General features: G+C 34.6%; 1 protein-coding gene across 1 annotated transcript in view; it reads right to left on the bottom strand.

The window, feature by feature from the left end:
• Nucleotides 1–12,168, bottom strand: part of RYR2 (ryanodine receptor 2) — a 663,784-nt gene that overhangs the window by 76,116 nt on the left and 575,500 nt on the right. Inside the window, exons 78-80 of the mRNA XM_058669392.1 lie at nucleotides 11,477–11,580; nucleotides 9,853–9,904; nucleotides 5,665–5,718 (exon numbers count right to left, since the gene is read on the bottom strand). Of these exons, the coding sequence (XP_058525375.1) occupies nucleotides 5,665–5,718; nucleotides 9,853–9,904; nucleotides 11,477–11,580 (210 nt within the window). The remainder of the gene's footprint in view (nucleotides 1–5,664; nucleotides 5,719–9,852; nucleotides 9,905–11,476; nucleotides 11,581–12,168) is intronic.

Here is a 12,168-nt window from a genome sequence, read left to right as displayed (position 1 = left end):
GCTGGGAGTGGCGAGACTGGCAGTGATTCATAACTAGAGAAATATTAAAACCACTAGGGGTTGATCGCAGCTAAATAGTCTCCCCAAGAAGCTATTCAATCCATCTGGACAATGAGCAGCTGGACTATGTGCTTGGCATCTGTTTGCAAGGGAAGAATTTTGATTGAATTTGAACTGTAATGCTGCAACGGGGTGGGGGTGGGGGTCTACTGAGGGGGAGGGGCATGGGGAGGGATGGGGGGGGGAATCCCAGAGCCTATGAAACTGTCACATAATGCAAAATAATTAATAAAAAAATTTATAGGCCATGTCATCTTGCTTCTGTCATGACAACAAGTGATGGGAATTGATATTCTGATTCTGTCTCTTCATTCTCCTGTAAGGAGAATGGGAGATGAAGCACAGGAGAACATGCTCTTGGAAAGGTAAGAATGGAGAGAAGCATGATTTTACATTTTAAGAGGTAACTTCACAAGGAACCAGAGACCCTAACTGCCTATTGGTCCATCTGACTCCTCACATGAAAACCTGTTGTTTCACATCAGATTTTCTATAAAACGGAGTAAGAAACGAGAAGGAATCAGTGTGTTATTTATAGGTTCTCTACCATTTCCTCTATCTTACACAAGAAGTTATGTTTTTCTTTTTTCCCTGTCCTTTCTGTGGTTCATTTTTCCCTCCCTCCCTTGAGATGGTATCATAAAAGATACCACTTGCACCATTTCCTTGAATCTTTCCTCTTTTGTAGCCCCTTCCTGTCACTATGGCAGGAGACATCTTTCTCATTCTTTCTAAAAAAAACCCTTGCTTTGCACACTGAAGTTGTCCGCATGGAAATTCTTTCATGTGAGACAAGAAACGAGATTGCTGCCATCTTTTGAACTGAATTCTCCACAAAATAACTTGAGATCAATAATTTCATATATAAAAACTCACTTTTAAGATTGGTCTCTTAAATCCACCTACTATTTGAATTGAATCTCATCTAGGATTCATCTGTATAACAAGCAAACTAAATGCCTCAGTCCATACTTGGGAAACCATATAGCTTTTACAAGAGGAATTAAATATTTTTACATTTACTTCATAAAAAAATAATTGTTTTAATATTTTGCATTGCAGCTATTTATTCTGTTTTACTCATCTCAGATTTTCTTTGCAAAGATTCATTAGCTCTATTCATTTAAAACACTGTGTTACAATCAACAGTACTAAATAAACCTATTCAAAGTTCAAATTATGTAGCTATGGGGAGTTGTTTATATATAACCAATTCATTCTTGCCACATTACCAAACACAGAATTCTTCAAAACTAGATCATTGGAAGGGCTAGATGAGAGTTCTTTAATCATTGGGACAGCGTTATGTAATATCATTCTTTGTGAAATTTTAAATTTAAATTATAACTTGATCCTTCCATGTTTATTAGTGCATACTTTAATGTATGAGTTTGGTATTGGTCTGAATACTTCATCAGTTAGGTCATTTTAATTATCCTAGAGGCCAACCTGGAAGAAAATATGTTAGTCCTCTAAGTTTCTGTTATATAATGCTGACTTTACTACCAAAGGAGTTCTGCTTAGTCAAATGTACAGAATGATAAGAGCTCCCACATGCATGAGGGAATTCATCTGTGAGTTAGGAACTGGGCCTCTGCCGAAGGATCTTTATTGGAGAACAATGGTCTGGAAAATAAGTTAACACTCCATTTCTCTCACTTACCAAAGCTCTTACATCATTAATTTAGGTCTCTCGGGAAGTACCATATATTTTATCACCCTTTACTCTTCCACAAAAATGTTCATTTTGTCATTGTAATGCCATACCCTTAGCTTTTTAAAATAAGGACAACAGAAGAAGCAACCGTATCAAAAATATTCCAAAATATAGGGTAAGTTATATGTCAAAAATGCTTATGGTCCCAGAGTTGTTTGTCTACATATATAAGGTAAAACTAGCATACTGATAAAAGTTTTACCTGACTTGAAACACTTATTTTTATCTTGTTTCATCGAAGTTTAAAGGTAAATAAAATATTCAACTGCAACAATTATTTTTCAAGTAGCTGTTAAAAGATTTCTTCCTTTTCACTTAATGTTGGCTACTTTATCAGATTTTTTATGAATGTTGAAGTAATTCAATTTATGAAGTTATTAAATATACAACACAGCTACTAACTAGGAATAAATGAATATGTATAAATAGCTCTTGGAAAATACATCTTTCTATATTACAAAGTAGGCAAGTAAAGAATCAAATTAAATAAGAAAAGATTTCACAGCAACAAAATATCTATGATACAAGCACAGAAGACTTCTTATTTTGGTTCAAATTTGCTATTTCGTATATTTCTTGGACTCTACTACATTACTTATGAATTTTTCCTTATGGTATTACTTTTCTTATATATGATTTTGTCTTTTCCTCAGTATCTTTTTTAACACTTTATAAGAATTTAAGCAGAAATTGTAGCACAATTAATAAACAATCTGTTTACTAAAATTTGATTAGCAGATAATCTAGGCATTCATCAACTCATTTAACATAACTGGGTATAGGAAGCATTGAAATAGTCAAATAAACTTTCAGATTTTTATACTTTCCATACAGAATTTCGCTTCTATCTAACTATGCTAGATGGGTATTTTAATATAAAGTCTGGTTGATTACTAAAAATTTTTTGAGTAGTTTCATTGGTATCACATCAATAGCCTCAGAGAAGTGTATCTTCAACAGTGATTGAGTTTAGGCAACAGTATTTTTCAACTTTCTGAGATTTCATGCTGTTTATAGAACAATTCTTCAAGAAGTAGTGTGATACATAAACTAGGTATACATAATTTATAACACTAAGTCACATGGAGAGCAGTGAGACAACCGGTTAAGAAGCAAACATTTCCAATTTGATCTACTAGCTTCCCTTTTGATTACACAGCAATTATGAGCAACTGTAAAATCTTGTCCAGTGCCAGGACAAGAACAGCTGTTGACATATGTCCTCCATTTTGGAATTTCCAAGTTTCACCATCATGTCAACATGTTGCTGTTCTACACCCACGGGAAGTCCTTTTTTATTAGGTCTTATGCCTCACTTGATTTCTTTTCAGTGGCCCAGCCTGAACCATCACATGACACCACTGCTCACCATTCCCAGATTTTATTTCTGAATAAGAAACTTATCTTATGTCACTCAGTTTGATCATATCAACTGAATTAGCTATGCTTTGGAATCTCCCTAAAACTGCATCCCTCTTTCAATGGCAAATGCTTTTCTTGACAAGAGCACCTCATCTACTTTATCTATTCTCCCTGCACAGTCATGAATATACTTTGGAAAGGATCTTCCATATAAACAGTAAATCAAATTTTTGGTTGATGTTAGTAGACACTTTCACATTTACATCTCTCAGCAATTTAGAGAACTTCTGAGATGATTAGTGATAAAAAAATCACAATCTACAATTACTATACTCATTATGTATTTATTAAGAGCATAGTATATTACCATCATGCCCATTGTACATCATGTATATCATTAACCATCAGAGATATATCTTACAGAGTGTCCATGACCTCAAATTCAATAATTACAGGATCATGATGTTATGGGAACAATGTATTCCTCCAAATGTAACAGTTATTTATAATTTACAGTTTCTTGTTATGCTTTGTGTAAGCCTAAACACATTTAAGAAAAATATTTCATTTTTTTCCTGAAGAAGGTAAAGTATAATAACTTACACTAACAATCTCAAAAGTTTGTTTCAAACTATAATCATTATTTTCAACCTGTGATATTTATAATAAATTTTCACTTAAATGACCTCATTAAAACATGAAGATCCATATCAAAGTTAAATATACATAATTCTAGAGCAAATACTTATTTTTGACAAATTCTCCAGATAAAATATTTAAAATAATAGACATAAAAGATTGTCTAGTTCTTCCTGGCAATGAAATGGCATAATCAATACTGCAACCACAGAATATAACCTCTGGTTACTGTTTGAAGGTGCTATGAGCACAATGGAAAAAACAGACTGTCTTCCAATCTCACTAGGGATACTGGTTATCCTGTGTTTTCAACTAAGAAGACTGGTATTAAACAATATCAAGAAAAATGTAGGCTGTGGTTGCACTGAAAAAACACCTGACTAAATGCTTTTTGACAACAAAAGGGCTTCACTCTTTTATCCCAGCACCGTGTGTAGCTTAAAAGTAATATGAAAGACAATAAATTGTGAAGCATTTAAATTACAAGAAGACACTCATGCCAAGGAAAGGTATTGAAGAGATTAATTATGCTGAAGCTAAGAACTTGTAGAAGGATTTTCAAGAACTTTGTAAATAAAAGAATCCAAGATGTTGGGTCTAACAAAGGTAAATGTCACAAGAAACCGAAACTGAGACCCAGACAAATACACACATACATAGTTTTACCTTGCTGCGTTGGGATCCTGTGACCTTAAGGAAGGATGAGGACAAGAAGCAAAATAGCAATAAACAACTGCTCTGAAGACAACCAATAGACCATAAACGGTGTGCACTTCAGAAAAACAAAATTAATTGCTGCTCACAGCTCATTCTAATTAACTCTGTTTCTTACCAATAAAGACAGATTAGAGAACAGGTCACACATACATCAGAATATAGTGTCACACAGGAAATGAATTCCATGACGTTTTTCTCAGCCAGCAATACTTATGAGTTATCTTCAAAGTATCTGAACATATATTTCACACATTGACTTCAATGCTACAGAGATGCTCATACAAATTTTTCTTGGAAGCAAATTAACTGCTTTAAGTTCCTTCCTCATCTATACTCTTCAGTGGGTCCACCAAAAATTAAAGACTCATTGCTGGAATTCCAGACTCTAACTCAAAGTCCAGACATGTAAATTAATAGGAAAAAAATCTAATTTCTATTTCCTTGCACTCAGTTCAACTTCCTTTTGAAAATTCCAAGGAAAAAATAAAAGAAAATAAAACAAAAAAATGATAATAGCACAATTTTTTTTTTCACAGAAAGCAAAAAAGAATAGTATAAGCCAAGGGAGGTAATAATACTCTTTCCTTTTGCTAATTAACATTAGCAAAATTTCAAATTGCATAAGAAATTTGAAGACTAAGATCATTCAGGAAATAATGATAAAGCAGAATACAGTTCTGATAATATACGCACTCCTACCTCATGCAAGCAAACTGAATTGTGTGCCACCATCTACATATGTACATGGAATGAGTGACCTATTGGGGCAGAAGTCAAAAGAGGCCAAATCTTTAAAGACTTCAATTCAGAACAAAATATTAAGCCAAAGGTTTAATTCAAAACTTGATGCCATGTTGTTCTTCAACAAATATTTTCCTCCCATTGTCTATTGGGAATTTCAGAACACATCACTGAGATGAGCACATTTTGAAGCAGTCTCATCTCGGAGAGATCTCCGGAACACTCATTCTGAACATATGGGCTGCATTTCACTACTTAACTACCCTATGTTCCTTGATCTGAGGACTGAGGTTTGTCCATCCAGCTCTGGCATGCAGATCCTTGACACAATAAGCTGCAATAAGCCATGAAGCAAGAAACATAAATGTCAATTATAAGCTATGAAACAATGTTTCAAAACAGAACATGTCTAGAGAGACTGGTCTTACTTCAAAACTCTTCACTTCTTCTTCACCGTCATCATCTTCTTCATCATGACAACTCTGATGCATGTAAAAAAAAAAGAGGAATATATTGAGAAAGCACAGAATAATTATTTAATATGGAAAATAAAATCATTATATTCTACCATTGACATTCTCATATACATATGTTAGATATCCTACTTAAATGATATAAAATTAAATGTGACCCAAAAGTCTCTTTAATACTTCTATGAAATTAAAATGCTAAGTAACCAGTTTTGTGCATAAAAGAGCTAATTACAAAGTCCATGTCAAAATCTATATACTACCTATGCATTCATTTGCCTTCTTCTAACTAAACTAAAATTTAAAAAAGATCAATATTTTCTTTTTTCAATATTGATCTTACAATAAACAATTATATAGTACTCATTTTAATTTTTAAAAATTATTATGCATAACAGTTTTATAGGTACAGGGATGCCCCCCTCTAGGCAACCTTCCTCCTTTCTCCTTCTCCTCTCCTCCCCCCTGCAGCCTTATTATTACAGTATGGTCCTTAAGCAACAGTCTCAACTCCAACATTCTGCTATTCAAATGTATCATACCATACAATATTCATTATTTAAAACTAAGAAAACAGGGATGTTAGATAAAGTGATTATTGCAACCCTAATTTTAAGTTAATTTTTATTGATTTTGGCTCAAAGAAAGTAAATGAAATTTTGTTACTTAATCACTCTTTATACACGAGAATGATATAACTATCTCGTTATTTTAAGGTTGTTTTCCCCCAAAGGCTAAAAAAAACTAAGCCATACATATATTCTTACTTAATTCACAAACTGAAACTTTCTTGCTAAAGAAGCACAGGAGTATGCTGGTTAGGAAAGTGGTGCAGAGAGGCCGAATGACTGGTTCAAATCTGGATACTATCAGTTATGAGCTGTTGAGGTTTGGGCAAATTCCTTCACCTCTTCTTGTCTCAGTTTCTTTATCTTATGCTAACAGTAACAGAAAGAGTGCCCAGGTTCTAGGGAAGATCCCAGGAGCTACTACAATTGCACATCAAGTAGTTACAGAAATGCCCACAAGAGGACTTGGATATTCACAATAAACCTCAAAACTGACTGTGGGAATACATAAAAGCAGTAGACAGGGCACTTTAGCTAGGAATTTTACTATGCAAAAGAGGTATATTTCATATATTTTTGAAGTGACTGCAGGCCGACTGAGAAGCAAAACCAGAAACTCTTTAGTATGGATTTAAATCATTACCAGAGGTGTAATGAGTGATTTACAAGACAAAGAAATTTCCTAATAACCCTAGAATTTTATTGTTTCAACCAATAAAGAATGGAACACTAGACATAAATGGACAAGTATTGTAAGTATTTCAAGAAAATTGGTAAGCGAAGGAAGAGTACAAAAAATCATTCCCTTAGCCAGGATATCAGATGAAATATTATTAATATTTATCATATAATGACATTACTCCAAGTAGCTTCTTATGGTTACATTACTTCCATTGGAAGTGCCACTGAACTAGGGTGAAACAATTCAGCAAGAATGACAGAGAAGAGACATCTGAGAAACCAAGCCACAGTGGCCAAGAGGAGACTAGAACCATGTGACAACAGGACATTAACTCCATGCATGGGAAATTCTCTGACATGAGCATCTTACTACTCTAGCTTTAAATGTGTCTGTAGAGATGTAAATACTGACTCTGATGGTCTGGGGTCAAAATTGAGATCCTGCTTTTCTAGCCAAGTCTAAGGACTTTTTAAAAAATATTATGAAATCAGTGGGCCATAAAGATAAGCAAACTAAATAACCCTTGTTCATTTGATAGTCTCCTGGCAAACAGGATATAAGTGTGCTCAGTTTTAAAAACCATGCAGGAAAGAGCTGGCGTGGATTGGCTCATGCCTCGCTGGGTGGGACACAAAGATTAGTCACTCCTCACCATGGTGTTGGGGATTTCCCTGCACACACCCCCAAAAACAAACAAACAAAAAAAATGTTCAGCACCTTAATTGTCGACAAATGTCTTGTTACAGTTACAAGTCAGTCTAGATTACCCTAAAATCTGCCAAGATCAGCAAAATTATACTTCAACACAACAAATGGCTAAATACTAAAATGAAACAGACACTAGACAGCTGAATGGTACCCTATAGCCATTTTAAGGTATATAGCAGTCGGTTCTGTATATAAAACTAAAACTGAAATGTCAATGGGCTAATCATAGATTGTGGTTAAGAACTTGCCTTCCTTTTTTTTTTTTTTTTTGTAACACACTGGTTACTCACAACCATGTTAATTCCATAATGTTGCAAATTGCTGTTGATGTTATGTCGGGACTCTTGGTTGAACGGGATGATATTCTGCCAGCTCTAACAACGGACCAGAAATGGTCTTCCCAAGAGACTGTTCAACCCATCTGGACAATAAATAGCTGGACTTTATACTTGGTATATGTTTACAAGGAAAGAATCTTGATCGAATTTGAACTGTAATACTGCATCAAGGTGGAGGAAGCCACCAGGGGGGAGGGGCGTGGGGGGGGATTCCCAGAGCCTATGAAACTGTAACATAATGCAAAATAATTAATAAAAAAATAAATAAAAATTAAAAAAAAACATGCAAACAAAGCTATTTCCCATATCTCACAATTTCAGGTGGATATTCATCACCTTGCACTTTTTCCTCATAATCTGCACTGTGAAAAATTTCCATGAATCAGCACTTACCATACAAACCAACACTGCATCTGCCACATACCTCTGAACCTGGTATCATCATGCTTACATGATGTACATATAGCAAATTTGGGGAAATCTGTAAGCCCGACCTTTATAACAATATGATTTAGTTGACTAAGTATTTATTCCTATAGATCAGAGTGGAGGAGAGAGTAAGAAAGGGAGGGAAAGAGCAAGAAGTAATAAGAGGAAAATACAAGGAAACAAAGAGAGAGAGAATAACAGCGAGAGCGAGACACTATCCTATCTGCTGATTCACTCCACAAATGTCTGCAACAAGCTAGTACTGTGTGTACAGAGCCAAAGTCAGAAGCCAGAAACTCAATGTTGGCTGTCTAAGTGGGTAGCCAGAAGACAAACACTTGAGCCATATTACCACTGGTTCAAAGGTATGAGTTAGCAGAAAGCTGGGATCAGAAGCAAAGCTGGGACTAGACCCCAGATCTCTGATGTACAATATGGGCAGCCCAGTTGAGTGTTAGTCACTATGTCAAATGCTCACCTCCTCCTCACCAGCAAGTTTGGTGCGTACATTTTCTTCCATTTTTTAAATGTGTCTGTATTCTCAGCCCTAGCTCTGCCCTGCTCTCTTCCTGGGTAATGTCTGTATTTAGTTATCATCATATGATGATCAATCTCAAATTGGCAGGTAGATGCTTTCCCCAAGATACTGAATGCCAGACATGAATGTCTAGAAATCATCTCTTGGTTCAGTACCCAAGTGCAGGTACAGCACCTCCATTTGCATGCCTCCAAGGCATTTCAATTCATTCAATATTTAGCTTGTTTTCTCTTTGCATTCTAGATCTGTAATTATTCTAGTTCTCCCCACTGTCATTTCATGTACCCAAGTCAGATGTTTCAGCAAAATTTCAAGTTCTCGTTGATACCCCTCCCCTCTTCTATCTTGCTTTTATTGGGAAGAGGAAATAAAGTGAATATTTAATAAACACTAGCTATCACCATTTTTCCTGGTCAACACATCATTCAACAGTCAAGGATTTCTTAGACCAGGCATTACTATTACGCCATGTAGTATGTTCCCAACACTCGTAATACTTTCCCTACCAAGGAAATTATCAGAATTTTGACAATCTTTTTTGTCATTTTAGTTTCCTCATGAGATAATAAACTCCAAGGTGCAATATATGTAGCTTTTTTTCTTCTACATGTTATCCTCAACAGCTTACTGCTCAGTAACTTCGCTGAATAAATGCTTTCAAGATCAGTCAGTACCTCAAAGATAAAATGATACAGCAATCAGTGGTCACCTGCTAAAAAAGTTAGAGCAGAGATCTCATGCAACTGATTAGTTGAGACTAATGCTGCTTATGTTTCTAAGATTTAGTAATATATTTTACTTACGAAACGCAGACCCTTATCCTTTGTCAAATGAAAGTGATTTTTCCTTATTAAACATTAAATTGAGAGGGAACTTATTTACCTTTGCCATAATATCTGCATAAGCCATATATAAAAAATCTTCCTCTAGTTTGCTATGGAAGACAAGAAAAAAAATTAGTGTTTAAGTAGAAGACCAGCTGTATGTATAAAATTATCTTTATTTTTTCTAATAAGTACATCTTTTTAAAATTACATAAACACAAAAGTTAAGCAATTCAAAATACTAAATATCTTAGAATTAGAAATAGAAGATTCAGAATTCCTATCTGTCCTAACCTTATCTTATAGACCAGGGTATCAAGTATTATTAAAATAATAACACATGATCTATTAAGTGATACATAATTGTAATAGTTTTCATTTTCTTCAAACCACAAAATTTAAATGAAGAAGGAGATTTGACAGTAGATGTGATATTTGTTTTTTAATGAAATCACTAATAAAATTACAATGTTTACTATAAAAGTAAGATGTTCATAATGTTGATTCTTTTTTACTATGATGATGATTCTTAAAAATCAATAATGGTTAAAATGTTTATTGGCTTCTTTTAAGGTTAGAAACCACTAATACACGAAAGAAGATTTCTATTAAAAAATCCTACATCTGCACAATTATTTTAGCAGTGCTAAATTTTAGCCACGAGAAAAATCCACTTATGAGAAATACCTCATTACCTGACAATGCCAGACACAGAGCTGCTCTATGCTTAGGGATGAGATGGTTTTGTTAATTAGGAAATAACAAGAGAGAGAGAGAAATAGTGAGAGAGAGGATGGATCACATTGGCTGGGAGGAGAAATGCACATTAACATGGCATGCAAAGAGGTCCAGCGAACTCCTCAGGACTTTTGAAAAGACCCAAGGGGAGATGGCTGGATAATTAAATTATCCCCCAGGTTCTGTGGGAAAATTATCTCCCAGGTTCTCTGGAACAGGAAAGTAGATAAAAGTTCGGCAACCTTTGCACAAACCTAGCTATACAGCCAATCAATGGAGTACCCTCTATAATGAGCAAAAGATAAGAACACTTTGATTTGGGGGCCTACAACTGTACATCTCATTTAACTCCACAGATATTTGCTTTTCGTAGCTGTGGTGGATTTGTATGAGTGAATGCCAAAGACATGTCAAATGGGAAATGTCCTTAAAATAGGCTTCAAACATACTTCTGAGTTGTCGGAATGGCTCATCCAACCCTTAAAGGGCTTCTAAGATCCCCTGCACAATGGAGACACAGTCTACCTAAAAAAGTGTTGATTCATCATTGTTCTCCATGTATTTTGGGCGCTGGAATTTGCTTTGCTTTTTTTGTTTTGTTTTGTTTACAAAGGCTGTTTGCAGCAAACAATCACATGCACACATGCACACGTGTTGCATACACACACACACACACCACAAACATTTATAAGAAGAATCACAATAAACTAAATCAGCTAATTACAAACTTGATGAGGAAAATTAGAATTCATAGGTAAGCATTAAATTCTGAAACTGAATGAGTGGTTGGTCTTCCGGTGTATGTCAAACTGGCTATATCTTTGAATAACTTTCCTAACAACAAAAAGATGAAACTGACACATGAACGTATGACACACACAATAAACAAACAGGGCTTTCTTTATTTGTTCATTCTATATCTGAAAGAACCCTCCCAACCATACCATTTTTCCGTTAAAGCTGTTCGACTGAACAGAAGAATCAGCTGGTGGAGAGGATCCACTCTCTTAGCGACTTCATCTTCCTCCGCCGGTTCAGCCCCAGGTTTCTACAATAAACATAAAAATGACAGAATTTCACTTTTAAAAGAAATGCTCACTCAAATGCAAAAGAAATGTAAGAGACTCACATAGAATAGAAGTTTCTTCTAGTGACACACACCATAGATGTGTATATGTGTGTGTGTGCATATGCGTATGCATTTTATGAATATTGGAAGATACACCAAAATTTTATAGAAAATGGAATTAAAACATCTTTATTTTGGTGCAAAAATTCTGAAAGCCATGTAAAAAAAAATCACAGGACAGTAATGAAAAAAAATCTGCTATGAAAAAAAAAGGTGTGGATTTTAAAATTCTTCGGCATTGTATCAAAGTATATTTATCTCTGGATGCTATTTTTCTACAAACTTTTGGAAGCATATTTGTACATGAAAAGTACACATATAAGCTTATGAATGCATGTATGTATGCATATGTGTTGTATATGTATACAAGGCATATATAAAACACAATAAATGCAATATAATGTGGTATATATTCATTACATTGACAATTTAATACAGAGATACTCAGTAATCTAACCGACAAATGGTATGGCAGGTACACCTTATTAATTTAAAAGTTCTGATGAT

Source organism: Ochotona princeps, chromosome 10 (genome assembly GCF_030435755.1).
Source record: "Ochotona princeps isolate mOchPri1 chromosome 10, mOchPri1.hap1, whole genome shotgun sequence".
Lineage (NCBI taxonomy): Eukaryota > Metazoa > Chordata > Mammalia > Lagomorpha > Ochotonidae > Ochotona > Ochotona princeps.
This window is presented reverse-complemented; position numbering and strand designations above follow the sequence as displayed.